Source organism: Haemaphysalis longicornis, unplaced genomic scaffold (assembly GCF_048455015.1).
Source record: "Haemaphysalis longicornis isolate Haplotype H1 unplaced genomic scaffold, Haemaphysalis longicornis Haplotype H1 scaffold_9, whole genome shotgun sequence".
Lineage (NCBI taxonomy): Eukaryota > Metazoa > Arthropoda > Arachnida > Ixodida > Ixodidae > Haemaphysalis > Haemaphysalis longicornis.
In genome coordinates, this window is record NW_027526460.1 from 45706660 (window position 1) to 45730335 (window position 23676).

The window sequence follows — 23676 nt, forward strand, 5'->3', positions numbered from 1 at the left end:
TACGGGACCGTACCGGGAAGGCTCGTTTTTAGAGTTATAGCCAGTTATAGCAGATCGTAACTACCGGCCATGCTACCGTGAATGGGAGCGACTTGTGTTGTACGTCGTTTGGCAATTTTTCGTGAGTCTGTGGCGCTTCCTGTGCTGAAATATTAGTTTTCAGTTCTCAAAATCGCTATAGACAGTATTAGAAAAAAAAAAAAAAAAAAAACATCCAACGCCCCTACTACAGTCCCCTACGGAGATTCGAACTGCGACTGCGTGAACATGGAGCGGCATTTTAACTCTACGCCATTTCAATAGATGGCGCCAGTAGGTCAAGCTCAGTACATACGGCTGGCTGTTTCTAGTTTTTCGTTGTATTTGAGAGTCCCTCGCACTGATACCGCCTGTTCCTCACTCGCCGATTTGTAGACGGGCCCCATGTTGCTGTTAATACTAGTGAAGTAGCCGTATCGCCTTTATTTAACCTAAAAGAAGCTATCGGACATGCGTCGTTCGACGACACAAGCCACGGCAGTTGGGCCGGGACCGTGTTTCGCTTGCTGCTTGAGCTGTCAGAATCGCGTGGATTTCACTTGCTGCAACCTCATTTTTCTTAAACGATCTCATATTTACAATCCGTTCGACTAGGCGTGAGCCAATCGTACGTATCCTAAACTCTTCCAAAGCGGCCGCCCGCTTCCGAACTACGGACACGGTATGTCTCGGTACCGCGCGGCCAAGTCGCTCCGGTATACGGTAGGGTTCTGCGCATGCGCGGTGGCGTCCAGACGGTAGACGTTACCGTACCGGAACCGTTTTTCCGATCTGCTATAACTCCCTAATAGCTTTTTGCTATGGAAACTACCTTGCTCGCTGTACTCGCAGACCGCCGCGCCGGTCCACCAAAAAGAAAACCAGCTTTTTTTTTTTTTCCTTCTCTGCTTTTTTGAGTCATGTCCTTGAGTTTTTCACGGCACCCTTTATCGCGGGGTTTCCGTCTCCCTACGTATTCGATTTTTTCGATCGCCGTCGAAGACTAATCGGCGTTATCTCTAGGTGCCCGTGTGCATTTCCAATGGCAGCGCTCGTTTACGACAGTTAGGCGTTGCGCTACTGAGCACGAGGTCGCGGGTTCGATTCCCGGCCGCGGCGGCCGCTTTTCTGATGGAGGCGAAAAGCAAAAACGCCCGTGTGTACGAGATTTCGGCGCACGATAAAGATCCCCAGGTGGTCAAAATTAATCCGGAGCCCTCCACTACGGCGCGCCTCATCGCCTGCGTTGCGTCGGCGCGTTAAACCCCACAATCAATCAAATCAATCAAATCGTTTACGACAGTTAAGCGCTAAAAGTACGCTGTGGCCGTACGGTCCGCCAGCGGCAGGCCTCGGTCTCAGAGCTACTGCGCGGCGCGCCACCCATATCGTAAGCATTGGGCTCGTGCTTTGACAGAAAGGGGGGAAGGGGATGCAGGGTCATCAATGGTGGCTGCAATTGATTTGTCGATGGTTGCCGGTGGTGGGAAGCGTGCCTTCTTTTCGAATTGCGTGCGACGGGCGCGTACGGCTGGGTCTGCGCGAAGGTGAGGGAGATGGTACACGCAACTCCCCTCGCCTCATTTTTTTTTTTAATCTTTCTTTTCCGTCCTCCCGTTTGTTCTTCGCCACGCGAGAGCCTGCCTTTCCGCTCGGTTGAACGTGCAGCTGCCGTTCGGCGAACGGAGCCTGCTGCTGCCGTCGAGTCGGCCCGGCAGGTTGCCTGGGGTAGTTTTTCCTTCTCCCCGTTCGTCGACGTCGTCGTCTTGTGGCCCGTTTCCACGGGAGAAGTTGTCTTCGAGCCGCCTTCTGCCTGCCGGCGGCTGTCGTCTTCCCTCCCTCTCCTTATCGGCCATCCGGATGCAGACGATTGCTGCGGCGCTCCGTTCCCACGGAACAGATGGGACGCCGATCGCGGAATGCCTGCGGCGCGTGAGAGGGGGTGGAAAGGTGCACGAGTGACTAAGAAATAGTTCTCGAGCAGCGAGAGAGCCAATTGGTGGAGTTTGAAAGGGTGGCGTTTAAATGCATGCCATTTGTTTTTGTTCTTTTTTTTTTCCTATTTGTTCGTAATGAGGCGGGTCCCGTGAAATACTACCACTTAACTAATCCATCTCTGGGAGAGCAACTGCTTGCTGGGCTAGTTGGAGTTGGTTTATTATAAAGCCTGGGGGGGGGGGGAGAGATAACCAGCAACAGCGAAGTGCAAACACGAGGGGGAAAAGTGTGTAAGTGGTCTCTTCTCTCTTCGTTTTTGTGTGGCATTTTTCATTCCCCCCCCCCCCCCCCCCCCCCCCCCCCAAGCTTCATAGTTGTTCAAATTGCACAGTTTGCTACAGGAATTCTTTTTCCTTTAGTAGTCACGTATGTCGGGCAAACAGAGTGCTTGCACTAGTTATCTCGAAGTACTCGATATGTTCCATATTGTGAAGTCAAACCTTCTGGAGTAGGAGTGAATAGCGCTAGCCATGTTCCTAAAGTTTTGCCGTGTACCCTAATATCGCTGCTTGTTGCCTGGTGGCACTTGGTATAGAGCGGCACACCTTGAGGAAGGACTTTCGTCTCAGGCACACACCTGGAGGATCGGTCTCTCTCTCTCTCTCTCTCTCTCTCTCTCTCTCTCTCTCTCTCTCTCTCTCTCTCTCTCTCTCGCACACACACACACACACACATGCACGCGCTGATGGAGTCGGACACGCCTTTTGCCCACAGTCTGCCTCCTACCATGTTTGGCTGCAGTTTCACTCTGTGCCCATCCGTTATATCTGACGAGCGCAATCTTCTTTTGTTTTCCAAGGCATTTTCTTCACAATATCGCTGCCCAACAATTCTGCGGTGTTGCGAGCAAGGACCACAAACCACTCCAGCAGAGCTTGAGCTTCAGAACTGAAGTGGACCTGCTGAATAGATTTGTTTTACAAAAGGGCAGTAAATGTCCTCTATCCCAAGCGAAAGTTCCTTGAACTGAAACGGCTTTGCTAATAATGCCTTGAAGCGTCTGAAAGTGGAATTTGTTGTTTGTTGTTCTACCAGCGTCACTAGAGTGAAGTAGCGTGCGAAAAAGATGCAGACACCGATGACACTGACCCACAGTGCGACACATTTATTTTCACACAAGAATAAAAAAACTACCATCTAAAATGTGATTCAAGCAAAAACATTCACGAGTGACCTACGTATGACTTTTTGTGTGCAACGTTTTACTCTTGAGCCTGTCCAGGTAAAGCATGTCGATTTTACTTGAGTAGGGGGTCGTACTGGTTCGTGCACAAAACAAGGCCGGTCTAACAGCAGTGAAATGTATGGTTTATTTGAATGGCAAACAACCAGGAATATTTAGTCGCTGATAGTGGTGTTAAAATAAACACACTATAGCTTTTGATCTTTGGGATAAGTTTGGGTTTGAGTGAAAATGTGGTTTGGTAAGCAGCAGCACTTACAATTTTGACCGGGGAACAATAAAGTAACACAGTCAACTATACCAATCTGCATAAATATTTGTGTTCATGTCTTTTTGGCATGCTTTACTAGGATTTGAGTTGACAAAAATGTTTTTGTCAGGCGGTGTAATGACAAATTTAGCCAGTGACTTCTGCCACCTTTTAGTTTTCACTGCTTTTGGTGCCAGATTAAAATTATTTCCTCTGGCTTAATTAAAAATTCTTTCCGGTTTCCTTACTATACAAAATGCTTGCTTTCATATGCACTAGCGGACATAGGCTCGAAAAAAAAAAAAAAGAATAGTTGGCAGCCCAGTCAACTTACACATATTGCCGTGTATTGGTTTACGAAAACAACTCACTGGTAGTGAAGTCAGAAAGGCTGACATGTTACAGTTTTCAAAATTGGCAATCAAGCTTGCTTGTTTCGAAATGTGGATTTGAGGCACACGTAGTAGATTGGAGTTGACGGCTGGCGTTGAGCACGCACGAAGTAATTCATTAATTACTTTTAAATGCTGCTCAGTGCAGAGAAAGGAGGAGAGGTACCCGCTTACTGTAACGGGTGGTTTTTGGCTGGGGGCTGAGCGACCAGAAGCTGCCTTAATGTTCTTCTAAGCTCGTGTACCAGCTTCGCGTGTTTCAGCAATACTGTGTGATTCTTTGCGGTGATGTCTGTACTCTACCTAGAGGGGCCATGCAGACAAAACACAAGTTTAATTAATTCGAAAGATTGCCTCGTTAAAATCGTACTGACACCACTTTTCACATAAACTTTGCTCAAATAAGCTGTGTAATTAGGAAAAAAGGGAATGGCCATGCGACTTACGAGCTCATTTCCCACAACAGAACCTATGATGTCATACGCAGGAGCTCTGCGATTGGCTGAGGCTGCCGAAAGCAAGCGCAAATGAGACAGGGCTTACAAAGCCGAACGAGCTCTCTGCGCTTATATTCAGGGCGCATCATTTTTATAGCAGTAAGAATGGTTGGGTAAACAGTGGAAGTTACGAAAGTACACATAAACATAGAAGCACCAATGCGTACTGTTGTTGGTACTGGGTGCTTTGGGTTGTCTCGACGACACTGGCCGATTGGCGTGGCGTCTTACGTGACCGTACTTTCTGAGCAAACACCATGTTTCACGAAACGAATACTTTTCGCCTAAACAAAGACAAGCCAGGTACAAATATGGTCAAAAACAAAGCAAAAGCAGAAAACAGCCCACTGCAGTATGGTGGCGCCATCTAGGCTGACTAACGGTAAGCGAGGCTCTACAATCGGCTGCAGAGCGGTGCTTGTGATGTCATTGCAGACGTCGCGAAAACACTGTTTGGCAGGAGAATCAACATTTTAACTTTTGGTTAATTTTTCAGTGAATAAAGCATTGTTTGCATCTGGACAAGCACTGGGGGCACTATAAGACAAAATCTTTTGAATAAAACAAACTTGTATTTTGTCTGCATGGCCTTCACCTTAAAGACGAAGTGGTACTAGGTTGGCGTTCACCTGCCGCTATGCTATGCTTAAGACCTGGAGGGAAGTCCGGTAATTTGTAATTTCTTGGTGTGGGCTCGCATGAAGGTCCTCCCCCCTTTTTTGTTAGGTTGCCCGGAGTGAAGTGCTCATGAGCCTTGGCCCAACGTTGTCTTCTCTGACCTGTGCAGGTTCACAGTCAAACATTCCTGTGCCTCCTCGACCCTCATCAAGTCAGTCCGAGAGCAGTGCGCCAAATCATCTTTCTCAATCACAGCTGCCTCCGCAAGGTGAGAGTTGGCCGAGCCTCTCTGGTTAACCGGAATGTTGAAGTTTGCTTGAACTGGAAGTAAATTGTCGTCCAACTGGGAATGTACGTGAGGCGAGTGTGATTGGTTTTCTGGAAGGCGAGTTATGATCATTCGAGTTAATGCATCACCAGTCGCTTGCCAATAACTTCTCTCTAGCTGACTGAACACTTTGTTACAGGCCTGCCAAAAAAATTCCGGAAGATTTCCGAAGGGCGTACTGTGTGTACGAGGAAGCGCGTAAATGTTCAGGCAGTGCGCCCCTGCTATAAAGAATTTTTTTTTTTTTGAAAATGTTCAGTCCCCAACCCATTTTCACATTGTTTTACATTGGCCTTGCTTATATGAAAATACCGCTTCTCTTTTACGGAGATTGTACAGTGTGGCTCATTACAACTTGCCTGTTGCGCTCTTTCCCATTTCAGGGTACAACCAACAAATGCAGGCGTCTTCAATGTACGGAGCCAAGATGCACCCGGGAATCATGTCTTCATCCTACCCCGGACCCCACTATCCTCAAAGTAAGGAAGGGGATCGACTTCACAAAAACTTTGACTGACAAAACAGTCCCAACAAAATCAAGCCCAAGGAAGCCAGGCTTAATTGGTCGGCTGCCGTACATAATACATGCATACACTCTTGTGCGGGGTGTTAGTTTATGCATGCAGCAAAGTTAAATTGCATTGGGGGCCATGCAGACAACGCACAAGTTTGGTTCATTTGAAAGATTGCCCCATTAAAATCACACTGACAGCACTTTTAATGTAAACTTCGGTCAAATAAGCTGCATAATTAGGAAAAAAAGGGAATCGCCATGCGACCCACTTGCTCATTCCTCGCAACAAAACCCATGATGTCATAAGCCCTGCTGTGGGATTGGCTGAGGCTGACAAAAGCAAACGCAAATTAGGTAGGGCTTATAAACTTGCTAAACGAGCTGTTTACGCATAAATTTAGGGCCAATTCTTTTTATAGCATGAAGAATTGGGTGATCAATTAAAGTTATGAACATGTAAACATTGAAGCAGTTAGTGTGGCACTTTGCCAGCTGGCAGCGCTAACACAGCCATCGGACACGCTGGACTTGTCGGAAACAACACTGACCAACCAACACAAGCGGGACAGTCGCTTATGTGGCCATGTTTGTTGAGTCATTGCTTAAGTTTAAGAAAGCGGTTAGTATGTACCGTGACAAAAATACGGCAGGTGTAGGTGTCCAGCCAGAAGTAAAGTGCGAACACTGACGCTTCAGCAGTATTGCAGCGCCATCTATGAAAGTGGGTGATAAACAAGATAATCAAACAAGCGCCTGTGAGGTGGTAGCTGCTCTGGTTAGCAGGCTATATTTTGTTTTAAGGCCCTGCTCTTTATACGTCATTGTCGGCGTCACGAAAACACACAATTTAGCGGGAGAATTGAAATTTGGATTTAAAATATTTAATTCCTCAGTGAATAAAGCATCGTTTGCTGCCAAACAAGTGCTTAGGGCCCTATTAAGGGGGGACGTGGCTTTCAAAATCAACTTTTTTATTTCTGAGTGGATTTTGATGAAAATTGGCACAGCAACTGGAAATGCTTCTGTGATAACACCATCAAAATTTCAAGATAATATTTTGATAACTTTTTTATTTATTAAATTTTCTTTCTGTTCCGCTTGTACCGAGCTTGAGCGACTTATAAAACACGATAGAAAACTTGTTCGAAGTGCTTTGCATTCCCAAATGAATGGGCGAGGTCGTGACAGTTTTAGAATTTTTTTTTACAACACAATGTTTTTTAGTTTTCATTTTTTTAGAGGTTAATGTGCAACAGGCATGTCAACTGTGAACGATTATTTGAATAAAAAAATCACAAAAAACAAATCTGGAAAACCAAAAGTGTCACGACCTGAACTGTTCACCAAGGAATGTAATGCAAGAAACGGAATCAAAATAGACCCAGTGGTCACGAAGAAATCCCTGGTACAAGCGACATAGGTGGCAAAAAAAACTGTTTTGAGAAAACGGCTTCCGAAGTTGCAACATAGGTTTCACTTATCAAAAGTCGCCACGGTTGCAGCCTTTCATGTCCTTTTGAACATGGGGCTTCTGGAAGGCCTTGCATTGAAATCGGAGTGCCTTTTACAGCCTTTCTCTTTCCAGAAAACATCATTTTCAGCTCCTCCGTGAAGAGTACATACCCCCTTTGCAAACCAAACGGATGGGAGATGGGTTTCAATGGGCTTTCAATGCAAAGTAGGTTAGTTGGTTGGCTGTATCGCACTGGACAACCTCCTTTTGCAGTGTTGTCACCATGGCAACAAGTTAAGCATTTTTTTAACTTAAATTTGAACATTTTTGGCTTTTTTTTTCATGTTTTATCTTGCCTGGCACAGCAACTTAGTACTCATAGTGCAGGTGTTCATTGCCAAAAGTTTGCATACCACAAGGATGAAAATGAGCTACTTTGAAGCTTGGTAGAGTATTCTGCATAACTCCCAACTTCAATGCAAGAGCATATTTTTTTACTACTTTTGACATTCAAGGCATCCAATATTTCTCGCAGCACAGCCAGTATGCCCTATGCAATGGTATCAATAATTTCCCTAAAAAAAAATCACTGTTAAATGCTGCCACGCGAACGTACATTTTTAACGCAGAGAGCATATTTTTATTCCTATATTATTAACTCAAACCTGTTTGCATGAAAATTACAAGTGCACGGGAAACGTAGCGCAAGAAAGGCGATATGGCTCGCGCGCATCGCAGCGCACGCTTACCGCGACATATCTAACTTTGATTATACCTGATATGGCTGGTCAGGTCGCTTTTAAGATTAAATCTAACGTCGCAGGCATTAATTACAACTACTGGCGTTCAATCGTAACCGGTTGCCCAGTCATGTGATGCTCCAATGCGCGTCGGCTATGCCGTGCGCGCCGCAGCGTTTGACGCGTGGACCGTTTCTTTATCAAGGCTAGCGAGCCCACAGCCAAAACACAGCAATAACTAAGCGTGTAAACATCGCAAATCCGGCTAAAAGTTCACTTCACGAACCGCTTTCGCAAGCGCGCACATCGCGTCACCCTCCAAGGTCTGGCGACGGCAGTGTCACGCGCACCACGAAGCGTTCGATGACCTCCGCCTTTCGAGCCACACAACTTTCCGTAATCTGGCTCGTTATCTCTGGCATTCCCATCGCGATAGCGTGCGTGTTGAATACCACAGATTGAACAGAAACTCGGCCGAGCGAAGCGGCGAAAATGAACTCAATCCGCTCGCTACGCAGCTCAGGCGGCCGCCATCTTGCGTTGCACCCTCGACATCCAATCAGGAGAGTCGCTGTTCTGCGCCCCGACCGGAGGACCAATAGCGCTTCAGCATCTATTTCTAGCTTCGTTTGTGCGTCGTTTCTTTTCTGCCGTTTGTGCGTTTGTGAATGAACGAAGATACAAGAGACGAGCGGAACCGGAAAGACGATCGCTCGGCCGATCTAACCATATCAAAATGGCCGCGCCCGGTGGCACCGTTGCGGAGATAGAGCGCTCCGAAAATTGCCGTTTTTTCGCCCTTTTGCACTGATAGTTTGTCACCGCGCCTGACAAAAGTATTTTTTTATGCCACTTTGCGACGCTTTTCAGCGTAAAAACTTTGCAGACGCACAGAATAGGAAACATAGAAGCCGAATATGTGGGTTTCAAAAAAACGATGTTTTGGTCATTTTTCCGAAGTTGAAAGCTGCGTCCCCCCTTAAACACTAAATCTTCCGAATAAAACACTTGTTTTTTGTCTGCATGGCACCTTTTATTCGTCAATGAACTCGTAACAAGCTTGCAATAGGAAATTAAAGCGAAGTGGCAAATACAGCTTGCACATTCCATTAATAATTCCGAATACGGCTCGTGATTACAGACTTGCGTAACAAGTTTTTTCTCGAATACATTGATGTATTCTATGCCGCAAAGGCGTCAGGGGTGGAATCGCAATGTTTTATTCCCACTAATAGTTCGGTTTTCTTAGTGAGTTATACTGAGTCTGATATACACTCACATGGAGACCACTAATCCTTGATTAGTGGCCCAATAATGCTTCCAGTATTAACTAGAGCTAGCTAAGTTCGTGCGTTGCAGCCTTATTTATGGTGGAATTGCATTTTTGGATGGTTTTCATCAGTTGCCACGAGATTACGGCATTGTCTCAGTGTCTTGTTCTTCAGTGCAAATGTGTTGGAAGTTTTGTTGGTGGTGAAAACACGCTAAAAACACTGGCAGTCTTCTGCCATGCCCAGGTAGCCGTTGTCCATCATAATGGCTGGGCCGTGCCGGATTCCAACTTGTACCCCCGAAAGTTTTGTTCTGTGAACCTTTTTAGAGGGCTTGGCAGTGCTGTCATCTTGGTTCCGGGTGGATGGACCGATTCGCCACTCGAGACTACCTTGAAGGCTCCTGCCCCTAGTATCACTGAAACCCTGTGAAGTCAGGGCTGTCAGGCTGTAACCTCATCAGATGAATCTTGCTTAAATGTGCTTTGCGGGAAAGAGTACTGTGCTAGAAGTGGCACGGGTTTGACTGGTGAAAACAAGGGTCAGCGTTGCCTCATTTAGGGCTCAGTATGGTCGCACTTTATGCCGTGTAATGGCCCAGCTTGATGCTCGTTGATGGGGTTCTGCTGTGCCGTCAGTGCTGGCTCTTTCTTGACCACGAGTGCTCCCTTGCAGGCAACTACCCCCGGCAGCAGGGTGGCCTGGGGGCCATGCCGGGCTACGGGCCCCCCCAGGGCGGCGGCTACCCGGGGGCCGGCCGCATGGCAGCTGCGCAGGCAGGCTACCCGTATGGCAACGCGGCCTCTTCCTCCCAGTACGGCGGCTACGGGGGCGCCAACAGCCTGATGCCTCCCCCGCCGGGGCCCCAGTACCCCAAGGGGGCCGGAGGTGGGGGAGGAGCGGGAGGGGCGGCCTCTGCTGCCCTGGGGGCCATGCCCCCGCAGGGGGGTCCCCCGGGGGGCCCCACGCGCCCCATGTACCTGCGGCAGCACCTGCAGCAGAAGATGTACGGCTACAGCAGCCCCATGACCCCGCCCGACGGGGCCTCCCCCTCGGAGGGGCCCCCTCCTCCACCACCGGGGGGCGGCCCCATGCCACCGGGCGCCTGCTACTCGCAGTGTCCACCCACGCCCATGGGTGAGCCCCTTGTTCTTCTCTCACCTGCTGCACAGATTGTGCATGTGGGGGAAAAATGCGGAGCTGTCTGTCTCGTCACTAGACTGCTACTGTGTACGTAAGCAGGCCTACTGCACACCCTCAGTCTCCATGGTTGCTACTCTGTCACAAGCAGTACCACTTGCTGCCTGCAGAGGCTGCTTTGGCTAGATTTCCTTCACCAAGGGGCAGCGCACCCTCTCACCCTTCATCCCTGCTGACCTGGCAGGTGCCAGGGGGATTGGCCATAAGTAGTTTTACTCTAGTGCATGCCAGGGCAAGAAAAATTTTTGCCAACACCTTTCTACCTGCATTTAACTGCAACTCCTCCAAAGGGGATAGATCTGTAGTACGCACCCAGCCCAAAGAGACACCACTGTCTAATTTCCTTATGGTATGTGTGGGTTCGAAACTGTGGGGCCAAATCGCCATAGCTTGGTTGTTTGCTCTCGTTTGCTTGGCAGAGTATGCGTTGGCCTTTTCTAGCGTTACGGGTGGCTCTGCTATATTTTAAGACTCATTTGAAACTGTGTTCAAATTTCATTTCAATAAAACATGGGAGGGAAATTTGTTTCTAGACAGGAGGTCACTGAGGTGGTCTTAAGTAAGCAACCATCATCATCCGTTAAAAAACCTGATTGTGGTGTGGTGTGATGTTGCGTTCTGAGACCTGAAGGCTGGAGGACTGGCATGACTAAAAGTTAAGATGTTTGAATGTGTCCAAAAGGCAGTTGTCGATAAAAACCCCACCACCCGCATTCGTGTTTGACTGCAGTTAAACCAAATAGTGTAAATTAAAAGGACACTGAAGGCAAAACCGAAGTTAGTCTAAATAGATAGATTGGCATCCCCAAATAACGAATGTACCAGTCTTTGGCCCAGTACCTTTAAAATAATCTCGTAAATAATAAAAAAATGAACCTGTCAGTCGCGTAGTATAGATGACATAAACAGCAATGGCCGGATGTGCCAACAATGATGAGCGCGCACACAAGCTTTTTAAGAAACACACAAAAGCTTTCTTTACACATAAACTTTCATAAGTCATACGCAATTATAAATGTACAGGTATAATTCAAGCCGTGCAGGCATTCGCAGGCTGCGAAGTGACGCGCCGCTGGTTGCGATGGTTGTTGCATGTTCAACGTAGTCGCATGCCAGTTACCTCCGACACTACTTATACCAAGGCTGCACTAGTGAACTAGGCCATCTGTCAAGCCATAAATTTGAATCTTTTTCAAGCTTTCGGATGAACGTGCACACTCACGCCTGTATAGTAATAGCGCTAAATGCATGTGTGCTGCCTTTCAGGTGCTTGTACACCGGAGTACCTACGTGCAGTTTTGCTCTAGGCATTGGGCACTGTTGCAAGTGGAACTAACAGATTGAACCATGTAGTCAAGCCGAGTGCATAGACAGCAGGCTAACCCACAATGTGAAGGCCTCGACCGCTGCCCGCTAGATGTTTTGTAGGTAAAGTAAAAGGCTGTGCGGCACATTCACATTGTTTAACCACCATCGCACATCTCGTGCAACACATTTAGATTAGCATGCACAGAGCAGGAGCTATGGATGTGTACTGCGATCAAGTTGTTTTGTCGTATGCGCTGAGAGCCCCACCAGTGGCTCCTGCAGCCGTGATGGTTCGCTTGGTAGGTTTTTGTTTTCCTGCTAGACCACACCACTGTCTCACTCACTTCCGGTCGCTGTTTGCATCACACGAAATGTCATGAAGAAACGGCGCAGAGGAGGAAACGCACTGTTCGATTGGTAATTTCTCTGCAATTAAAGCGTCTTTTGCTGCCGAATAAACTCTGAGAAGGCTAGGGGGCAGTTCAACTTTCATCTGAACCAAACTTGCTAGTTGCCATCAGTGTCCCTTTAATATGTAGGCCCCCACCCACCGGGCATACTTGTGTTGCATAGAACCATAGTTTGAGAAGTCCTTGGGAAGCACTCCAGGGGTTCCATGTGCACTGTTGTGTGCTTTAAAGCCGGCCACGTGCCACGGTGTCTCAGTGGTTTTGTACTGCTGACCATGGTGCAGGTGTTTGATCCTATTTTGTTACTCTGGCCAAATCCCGAAAATGCTGTGCTTCTTTCCCCGCTGCTTTGCAGGCGGCCCTTCGGCGGCGCTGCTTTCGCAGCAGCAGCAGCAGCAGGCGTCGGGCGTCGGGGGCAGCCCGCCCGTGGGGGGTCCCGAAGGGGGTGGCCGGCCGCCGTCGCTGGTGCCCCCAACCGTGCTGGACGAAGGGAGCCAGGCGTCCAATGCATCGGCCTCCTCCTCGCTGCCCGAGGAGCACCTGGGGGGTCCCGACAAGGGGGGCAGCAAGCAGCCCCCCATGTCGTCGCACCCGCCCACCCCCAACACCCTGCCCTCGCCCGGCGGCGCCTCCATGTCCTCCTTCCACGACGAGTTTGAGAGCGTCTCCAGCCCCAGCTGGCCGCGGACGCCCGCCAGCCCCGTGAGTGGGGGAACCGAGGGGCGGGCCCGGTTGCCGGTGGGCGACGGCCGCACAGGCGCCTGCTGTGCGTAATTACTGCGGCTGGACGTCCTTCCCCAATGCCCGAAATAGTCCAGCTCTTCAGCTTTGCCTTCTTCCAACACCTAATCGAAAAGCCCAAGAATGGAACGGGAATTTTCTTGGTAAATGTAATTTACGGTTTGTAGGTGCACCGGTTATGCGGGAGAACAAACCATACCCAGCACAGGTCGTGAGGGCAGAGGGTTGAACAAAGTGCAGTGGAGAAGAAAGGAGGCAATGTGGGAGTTTGTTGCGTAGCTGTTTTCATCTGTGTACGTGCAGGATCTCCGCCATCGGCAATGGCGCAAGAGAAGGAAAATACGCTTGAGCGGGGAAGGGTGACGAAGTGCAGAAGGAGAACAGTGATGCGTACACATTGAAGTGGACAAGCAAGGTCCATTTGGGCCTCTCGTTGACACAAATAAGCCAAATGAGAGGCATACCTCCACTCCTTGGAACAAAGCTGCGTTAGGTCATCCCCTGTTACTGATTTTTTTTTTTTAACAGCTGTGGGGGGTTTTTGCTGTGGAGCCAGTAGACGTTAATTGATCTCTCCCGTACCCCAATGAGGTTTATTTCCTTTCACTTGGTAGGTGGTATCCGGGGGCCAAGATAACACAGTGGTATTTTTTTGTAGAGTTTGACCAGTCACAAAGGGTGAGATGGAAACGCTGTGCTGTGTTGGGTCGCTGTAGCTAGAGGAGCTTGCAGGTTACAAATGATATACGAGTCTTCCATTATTTGCATTATTTGTTTGTGACCAAACGTTTGCTACGTACGGATGTAGCCCTTCTGCCCTGTGTTGCTGCGGGGTGAAACGCGTATTTGTCCAGGCGAGATATTTCATGCAGAGTGCTTAAAAAGATGTTTATAAAACATAAAGCAGTTTCACCCTACTTGAAAGCTGTCGAACTGTGGAGCAGTAATTCGTCAGAGGGGCTGTGGCGCCCTCCCTTGACTAGTTTCAGTATCAGCCTGGCGTTGATACCTTAAGTAGGCTAGAGAAGGTAGTGTAGCCCCTGAAAAGGCCCATAAAGAGGCACTGGATGGAGTTTTCATGAGTTTTGGGTAATTAATGCAATAATTCATGGTGTTTTCCTTATTTTATACTACTGTGTACTTATTTGCGGTCCATCAATGGCAGCATCTGTCGCCGTGGCAGAGCGCAAAGGTCACCCGAAACACTTTGCATGCGAGTAATGTGTGCCTCTGTGGCGCGCAATGGGATAGACATCGTAACACGAGGGACCCTGGTTCGATCCCGACGAGGGTATGAAGCCCGTTAGGGTGAGCCCGTATGAACTATCGAACAAGCCGGGCCCCTAAGTGCTCCGCATTTAATTAAAAAAAATTAGCGCAGTTTGCACTAGTGGTGCAAGGCTGGAGAAACAGCAGATCTGGGGGTGGACTTAGCTTCTTGTTTTTTGATACGTTTCGCTGAGCTTCAGTGCGATACTTGGGTTGGATTGTAGCCGTCTTGTATGTTGTCGAGCAGTGACACAACAGAGTTCGCGCTGCGCTTCTTCTTCTTCGGGAGTTACATTCTTTTCCGGCCGACCCATGTTTTGTGGGGGTGTAAACTATGTGCTTGGCGCTATCACGAGGCGCTGATCGCTTGTTCTTTTCAAGCGGAGGTGTGCGAAGACGGATATAGGGGGGAGAGTAAGGGCGCATGCCATCCGAAAGTGATACAAGAAGCCACTGACTGCATCCAAGTGCACTGCACGTTTGAGCCTAGACTGGCGACTGTGCCGAGCAGCGTCTGGGTTCGTGTCAGCGCAGTGACGTCATAGCTAGGCGAGGCTAGGCTCTGCCTATGCAGCTGCGTGAAGGTTGTGCCGTGTGCCTCGCGCCGAAAGAAGTGTTTTTTGCTAATGTCATTGGACCAAGCTCAAGCTTAAAAAGCACTGCAGTTAATATGTGTGGGGTAGCGGCCTCCTTGCCCTCTTCACGAGGAGAACGCAGTAAATGTTTTGGAATGCTGCAGTTCGGGCAAAACTGAACATTTGGTGCTGCTAGAAGTGTTCCTTTCTGAGTTCTTCTACTGTTTCCAGTTTTCCTCGCTCACAGCTTTTCTCTCTCTGTTGCAGGTTGTGAATAGCCAAGTATACGAACATCATATGATAAAGGTACGTTGCGATTACTTCCCACGCAAGCTTTCTAACAACACAGTGTAGCATGCAGTAGGCCAGGTTTGAAGTGCCTTTGAATTGGGAGGCGTCATTGAGTAACGGCTTTCCCTCCTGCCTCTGTTCCCGTCTAGCGGCCGGACGGCCTGCTGAAACTGTACGACATGTCGGAAGACCCCGAGCGGCGGGCCTTTCTGGACAAGCTGATCGTGTACAATGACGAGCGTGGTACTCCCATCACCCAGTGCCCAACCATCAGCAAACAGCCCCTGGACTTGTTTCGCCTCTACCTCATCGTCAAGGATCGAGGTGGCTTCGTGGAAGTGAGTATGAGTGCCGCTGTGGCTCGGGTGGTGATGAGCAGCGGCAGCAACGCGGGCCTCCCTGTCCTCCTCCCCCTCCCCCGTGCAGGTAACGAAGGCAAAGCATTGGAAGGATGTGGCTGGTGTGCTGGGCATCGGGGCCTCCTCTAGTGCTGCGTACACCCTGCGCAAGCAGTACATCAAGCACCTGCTGCCGTTCGAGTGCAAGTTCGACCGAGGGGGCATCGACCCTCAGCCCATCATCAGCCAGCTGGAGTCGGCCTCCCGCAAGAAGGCCAAGGGAGGAACCATGTCGCCTTCGGGTGGGTCGGCCCCTCCTCCTCCTCCGCAGGGTGGGTGGTGGCGGCGGCGGCACAGGTCCCCTCCCGGTTCTCCTCTTCCTCCTCCTCCTCCTCCTCCTTGGTCGGTGCTTGTGCGGGGGGCATGCATGCCGTGGGGGAAAGACGCTCCGAGGTCGCTCGTGGCTTTTTAATCCTTCCTCGCCAACCGAGAAACAGAGGAGAAGCTTGCTCCCCTGGCAATTTTCAAATTGTGGATTGCCAAGGGAGCACATTGTCTGCACTGTAACAGTAGCAGGATGTTTTCTGTGTGCACCGAAGTAGCGATGAAGTAGTGTTGCTGTGGGCGCCATGGTTGCTTAGGCGAACTGCAGGCTGGGGGGTGAGTAGCACATAACTTGAAATCGGAGTAGCACGTAACTTGAAGGCACCGCCCTTGCTGGGCGGTGCCTTCGTTTTGGTGTCTGAAAAGTTGCAGGCTGGCCACGAAGACCCATCCACCCAAAAATCGTCTGCACAATGGTGTGCTTTGCAGCATCAGCCAGTGGTGGTTCCATTGCTGTGCAACTCAGCCGTACATACCGTGTTTACACGATTGCAAGTCGACTCGAATGTAGGTCGACCCCCCAAAATTGCATCTCAAGAAAAAAAAAAAAAAAAGTGCGCCGCTTAGAAAATTATCACAAAGAGAAGCTCTTCCGTTAACTACCAATACCCCCTCTACGGTGGCTCTTCCATCAATGATCGATGCTCCCTCAAGAGCCGTGCGGTCATGGTGCATGCAGTAGATGTTAAAAAAGAAAAGCTTTTGTATAAGCACGCGGAATAACCAAGCGCTGCGGGTTGAGCGGGAAACTTTGTTATGGGAACAAATTTGCTGCGAGATAACCATCGAAGCAACTAGCAGCGGACACTGCCGTGCGATACCAAAACAAACAACGTGACGGCTGATGGAAACGGCCGCACGCGATTTCCTTTTATTTGTGAGTACGTTACTCACATTCAAGAAGTGTTTTGTATGTCTTTAATAAACAAAATGAGTACCGTATTTACACGATTGTAGGTCGACCCTTTTTTTCAAATTTGACAATCTAATGTTGGGGGGTCGACTTAGAATCGAAATCGAACCGTCTACCGCTAGTAACTGCAAGAGAAACAAGAAATCGGGGTGCTACGAGTTGGGGACAGCTTTGCACCCTCTTTACCATGGTTATGGTCTAAAGTGTGAACCGCATGGGGCATTTTCTGCTCGCGAAAACGGCCGTTCTGACACTGCCGCGAATGCCACCCGCGCGCATTACGCGATCGGTGGCGGCAACATGGTGGCGTCGCCAGCCGCGAAGAGGTGCGTGTAGCTTCAGCGACCGCTTCTAACCGCTCTTTAAGGGGGGACGTGGGGATCGGAGTGAACTTTTTTGTTTTTTGGCGTAGAGTGATGAAATTCGGCAAGCACATTGGAAAGCACTCCAAATGGTGAAATTTAAAATTTCATGATGATACCTTCAGTAGTTCTTGTGTTACAGAGGTTTACATGTTGCCCGCTCGTGGAAAGCCTAGCAAGGTATTGACACATGCTAGGAAGTTCTGAATACTTCTCAATTATAGTCAAAAGAACACTACAGGGCAAGACAGTCTTCAAATTTTTTTTACACCCTTCATTTTTTTTACAGAAAAGAATAATTTCACTTGTAACCTATAGGACATAATTGACCTAGCCATAAATTCCACATTAAAAAATAACGAGGCCCTAAAATGAAAATCCAAGACTGTCTCGCCCTGCAGAACTCTTCAAGGATCGAAATAAAACAGACAGGGTCAAAATCTGCCCAGTGATTGCCACGCTATCCTTTCCACGAGCAACGAAGAACTTGTAAAATGCACTTTTGAGAAAACGGCTCTTAAAGTTTACGATGATGTCACAATTTTCAAACTGCACCAGCAGCATAGTCCTTGCTGTCGTTGCTTGGGGACAACCTCGCATACCTTTGCCCTTTGATTTGGTGCATCTGGGATGCCTTCCTGGCTCATTGGAGGTTTCTATGTGTAGGCCTTTAGATGGCAGAAGCACCAGTTTTACGCAGAGTGTACCAAAAAGTTTACTATGGGCTACTAGGGTACCTATATTTTACTTCATGTATGCCTAATGCATAGCTGTCTCCAAAATGAAGAGTAAGGCATGGTTTTTTTTTATTAATGTGCCAGCAGACTTTCAGCTTATTTCTGGGTGTCATAACCTTGATGAAGCTACAGCTTAGTACATGAGGCTGTTCAGTGTCAAAAATTATATCAGGGCATCACACGCATAAGATGAGCTATTTGAAGGCAGAATATACATTTGTTTTACATAATTACAACATTAATATTATAAGAATGCCATGCTCTTCTTCAGGCGAAAAAAGCATTGCAAAATGGACATTATAATTGCAAACATTGCAAAAATAGAAAAAAAATAGTGACACTAAATTTTTTTTAAACGCAGTAACATTACGGCATCTTCTCTAATTAATTTAATACTGAAAATATAATTGTGTAATCCCAGACTTGGTTGTACGAACTAGTTTAGAGCCACGGAAAAAGTTTCTCAAATAAGCCGGGTTACGTGGTTCATTGCACCCCCCCCCCCCCCTTCCCTACAATCCCCGACGCGCACGTTCACCACGATCGTAATTTAGGTAACCTTACTATGTTTAGCAACTTTACTTTTGCCATTAAATTACACTTTGCGTACATCAATTATTAGTACTCGCGCGCAATAGCAACCGATCCCGCTATCGGCCGCTGCCCGAACACGTCGCGCCAATGCAGCGCGCGCCGCAACTTCTGGCGAGCCGGTCATTCCATTCCTGAAGCTCGCGAGCTCGCTGTAAAACACAGCAATAACTAAGCGTTTTATAACACGGCAATGCGTCCAAAAGTTCACTTCACGAACACCAATTGTACACGGACGCACCGAGTTTCCCACTCAAGGACGCACCACGGCGATGTCGCGGGCACGTTTTCGATGCGTCTTTCGAGCCGCGCACTTCCCTATCTGGCGCACGATCTCAAGCATTATCGCCGCGATAACGATAGCGTCACTGTACGGAATCGCAAAGCATGAAACCACTGAACGGGAACCGAGCCGACCGCGAAACCGAGCGACACGGAGTGCGTGCGAACTGCGCGTCAGCCAAAACGCCCGGCGGCCATCTTGTTGTGGCCATGGCGGCACCCAATCCGGAGAGCCGTCTTAGCTAACGCGGCCGGAGAGCCAATCGCGTGTTAGATTCTATCGGTTGCTTCGTTTCACCGTCTCTCATTTTCCGCCGTTTGTGCGTTTGTGAATGAGCGACAATGAAAGCAGCGACAGGAAATCGGAAGTTGAAGACTCTGCCAATCTAACGCGACCAAGATGGCGGCGCCCGGTGCCGTCGTTCCGGAGATACAGCGCTGCGAAAATTGCCGTTTTTTCGTCATTTTGCGGAAATAATTTGTCACCTCAGCTGACGTAAATATTTTTCTTTGGCACTTCGCGATCGTTTTCGACGGGGAAACTTTGCAGACGCATAGAATATAAAACGTGCAATCCGAAAATGTGACTTCCGAAAAAACGATTTTTTGGTCACTTTTCGCCATCTGATCCCCGCGTCCCCCCTTAAGATATCACTGAAGGCACAAGCGAAGGCGTTTGAGCAGGAAAGGAGAAAGGTGGTCAAAAACAACACTATAAAGCATCATCCGCGCCGCTAGGGAAAGCGCCAATCAAATATCCGCCACCGTGGTAAGCCTAAACATCTCCGGCGGTGCCAGCCGGCTGTCCCGACTCCCGAGCGCTTTCAAACTGCCGGCATGAAGAGCGCGCCTCCCCATTTGGGCAAGTCGTCAGGCTTCACCCACTGCCGCGCTCGTCACACGTAGTACCGAGGTAAAACCAGTAGAACTTAGAAGCAGTAGAAGCTGCCGCGCGCGCGGAATCGTTGACGCGGGCGTCAAAAAGTCGCCCGCGCAACGCCAATCCACACGAATCGCGTGCAAAAACGCGTCAAGAAGCGTTTTATTCGTCTCTAATAAACAAAATGAGTACAGTTAAACCTCGTTATAACGAGACGGGCTATAACGAAATAATGGATATAACGAGCAAATCGTAATTCCCCTTGAAAGTCCCCATAGAAACCAATGTATTTAAAACCTCGTTTTAACGAGGTAAAATTTCCCCGTTACGGGATATAACGAACAAATTTCGTTGAGAAATCAAATTTTGAGTTAATTTTACAACAGTGCGCAACGCGGATTTGAGACAGTGCGTGACGCGGCAACTGTATTAGCAGTTCAAAACTCCCGCCACGCGCGCGAAGCTGGCTGGCGCGCCATGCGGACGCTGCGCCCGCGAAGCCCCCACCCTCCTCTCGCTGCGCACGGCATGCAGACAATGGGGCCCTTCGATTTACAGTGTCGGGCTCACCGCGGGCTCCCCGAGAAGCAGTCCGACGTTCCATTTTCCCACGTATCCCTAGGGCTTCGGGGAATCCGCGGACTATCCGCGGTGAGCCCGAGAACCCCAAAGCCTCATCGCATCGCATCGCACACGGCGCGCGCGATTGCGCAACACCACCTAGACTCCTTCCTCTCCCCCCCACCCCCCTCCTCCTCCCCTGTTCGTATCGCCGACGTCGCTGCGTAGTTGTGTGTGCGTGGGTTTTGGCAGTCTTCAGCCTTATCTTTTATCGTACTGCCGGCGTGATTCCAACAACGCGAGTGCGACAGGCGGGGAGCGAAAGCGAAAGACTATCACGCTTGAACAGAAGACGGCAAAAGCCGTCGCATCGGGCGCGAAGGAAGGTAATTAGGTGCACTCCGTGGTAAGGTGGCAAGAGACTTTGACGTGTGGACGAGTACGCTGTCTACCATCGTGAGCAACCGAGAGTCCATCGTCAGCGCTGTTGCACATGGCTTGAAAAGAAGCGCTAAGGACGGCGTCGGAGGCACTAGATGCGGTGGACGCGTTGCTGGCGCTGCGTCGCTACTTCGGCGCGCACGAGGGCGGCGAAGATGGCGTGAACGTAGCGGCCGCAGCTGAGGGAGCCATCGCTCGCATTACGAATTACGGACTTCTTCGTAGCCAAGTCTGTTTGAAATACGAGTTTTGAACTGCAATAAAGTAGGTTCGTGACTTTTCCTTTTTACCTCCGGAATGTGTTTATTTTACTGACTATCGCCGTGCAGCAAGATGCTATTTCGCCCGCTTTTTGTTTTAGGTAACTACAATGCACAATATTTGCAGTAAATGTCGGCTACGGCTATAACGAAATATTGGCTATAACGAGCAAATCGCGGCGCCCCTTCAATTTCGTTATAACGAGGTTTAACTGTATTAGCAAATCCCTTGATTCAATGCGCGGCGCTAACGTAGCCCAAATCATATCAGATTGTTCAGTACACTTCTGAACGCAATGGTGGGAGGTTAGTCGCTCAAAAGAAATCGCGCGCGGCAGTGGCCGCTGCCGGTTGCTTCAATGGTTGTCATCTCGCAGCGAATGTTTTTTCCCGCTCAACCCACGGCGCATGGTTAGGTTATTCCGGGTGCCTATACAAAAGCTTTTCTTTTTTAACAAATACCGCGAGCGCACCGCTCTTGTGGAGAGCTGCCATGTGGGTCGACGGAAAAGCTTCTGTTTGTGATCCAATTTTCTAGGCGGCGCTTGCCTTTTTTTGAGGTGCAATTTTTGGGGGTCGACCTACATTCGAGTCGACTTACAATCGTGTAAATACGGTATTAGCGAATCCCTTGATTCAATGCTTGGCGCTAACGTAGCCACAATCACATCACATTGTTCAGTACACTTACGAACGCCATGGTAGGAGGTTAGTCGCTCTGAGTACGGTGGATAAAGGGCAGAGACCGGGAACCCCAACTTTCAAAGTCTGCATCACCTTTATTGGCGCCACAATGTTGCAATGGTAAATTAATACGCTCCGCTTCGACCATAACCATGGAAACGAGGGTGCAATGAAAGCTTTCCCCACCTCGTAGCACCCCTGATTTCGCGTTTCTCTTGCTGTTACTAGCGGTACACGGTTCGATTTTGATTCCTAGTCGACCCCCCAACATTGGATTGTCAAATTTTTAAAAAAAGGGTCGACCTACAATCGTGTAAATACGGTATGTTTTCATGTTTGTTTAAAGCTTCTCTCGCTTGCCTGCTACTCGTACTGCCAATAAAGGAATGCACACTAAATTTCAAGTGGTTATAGCTTTTCGTGCAAGCTTATAAATCCCGGCTTAATTTGCACACGATTTTGTCGGTCTCGGGCCCTCTGATGAGGCAATCTTCTGGATGAACCAGACCATCTTCATGACCCCGTAAGGGAGGATGTGGCAAGTAAAACTATTCTCGTTATTTATAAACCAAATCTAATCAGATTTGGAGCATTTATTAGTTAAATATCCTAGTAACAAAACTGAAATCAGCTTAAAAATATCTTCTATACTTTTTGAGTTACAAGACTAATTACTTTCGCTAGGTTACCTGATGATTAACTAATTAGGCCAGAACTCAACAAGCTTCTTATGCCACTGGGATCAGAAAGTTCTACTTTGTGCCAAGAAGCTACTAGATTTTTGCTTTGTTTCCTTTAGATGATACTTTCTCTGGTTTTGAAACAAAGGTGAAACTTTTCCTGTTATTTTTTAATACCTAAAGGATATAACACAATAATCTAATAGCTTCTCAGCACAAAATAGACCTTCCAGATCGTACTAATATAAAAATCCGGTTGAGTTCTTACCTAATTAGTTAATTATGCTTAACGCTTTCACTCCGGTTCCATAGGTAATTGGGAGCCGGCGTCCGATGATTTCAAATCTCCCGCAAAATCTAAAACCCGCGCTCCACAGACAACTATCGCCATCTGGTGTGTTCATTGGGAACTTCTCTTTCAGTTTTGGTTTCGTTTGTTTATGTGTCGCGCGTATGTGGTGGCGATGTAGCAAGAGAAATTTGAACCGAAGGTAGAGGGGATTAGGAGGAAAATGGCGTCGGGTATGCGCCGCGCTCCGCAGAGTCAGACTGCTGTAGCAAGCACTTCGGCGATTCCAGCAGCAGTGATGGGTCAAGCAACGATGTGGGATATTCAGATTTCAGTTTGGACAACAAAGCTCCGGATCAGGTGCCTCGCACTTCAACAAGCGCTGGCAGGTAATTTCGTTGTGACTCCCCGCTGTATTTATAAACAAAACATGCTTCTTATCTGACTGCAGTTTTACTTCTGTGTTTAGGGTCTCGACAACGTACGGCCAGGATATTTTGCCAAATGCACGGCGCCGTATCGCGCTATCACCTTCAAGATAACCTGGTGCTCGTGTCAGATTAGCACTGCAGGGCGATGCGCGATGCTTCTTCTTTTTTTTTTCTTGTTTTTTACCACCGAACTAATAAGGATATTGTGCGAGGACAATGCACATTTTACAGAGACTCACTCACCCTTCAGTGCCTTCGCGGCGTGGCACAGCCGTCAGTTCCGCTAGGTTGATGGGCCCTCATAACTCCTAAACTTGGTGTACACTATTGATTTATATATTAAATCATAGCCAAGGAACGCAGGAACAATTTGTATATCTTAAAATTCCTGAAATAATTTTTAGTCTTAGTAAAATTCCAGATTTGTGTTTTTCGTATACTTTTCTTCGGGGCTTTTTTCTGGTTACTTGCCGGATAAACTGTAAGTAATTGTATCTTTAACAAAACTGCTGCTTTGTGTTTGGAAGAGTAGTCTATGAGTACAATTTCATGCATAGCAAGGCTAAGTGTGTCCAGTAGCTGAAGAGAAAAAAAAAACGTTTTGTGGACGCACTCAAAATCGGCTGTTTTCCCGCTGTAACGAAAGAGTTAAAGCAGCTTTCCAGTAATTATTCCTGTAGTTCAAAAAGCAGAGAAGATATTCTCAAACCTATTTCAGTTTTGTTGTCAGGATGGTTAGTTACACAAATGCTGCGGACTAGATTTGGTCTACAAATGAAAATGTCGT

At 48.4% G+C, this 23676-nt stretch overlaps 1 protein-coding gene across 6 annotated transcripts in view; it reads left to right on the forward strand.

Annotated features, from left to right (window-relative positions):
• LOC144153683 (trithorax group protein osa-like) overlaps positions 1-23676 on the forward strand; it is a 177937-nt gene that overhangs the window by 140122 nt on the left and 14139 nt on the right. For 5 of the 6 annotated variants that reach the window (XM_077685349.1, XM_077685348.1, XM_077685351.1 and 2 more), the window contains 7 exons: positions 5126-5224; positions 5668-5763; positions 9938-10399; positions 12536-12882; positions 15033-15071; positions 15206-15394; positions 15483-15726. In XM_077685349.1, coding sequence (XP_077541475.1) covers positions 5126-5224; positions 5668-5763; positions 9938-10399; positions 12536-12882; positions 15033-15071; positions 15206-15394; positions 15483-15726 — 1476 coding nt within the window. The remainder of the gene's footprint in view (positions 1-5125; positions 5225-5667; positions 5764-9937; positions 10400-12535; positions 12883-15032; positions 15072-15205; positions 15395-15482; positions 15727-23676) is intronic. The other variant, XM_077685350.1, reaches the window with a different exon arrangement.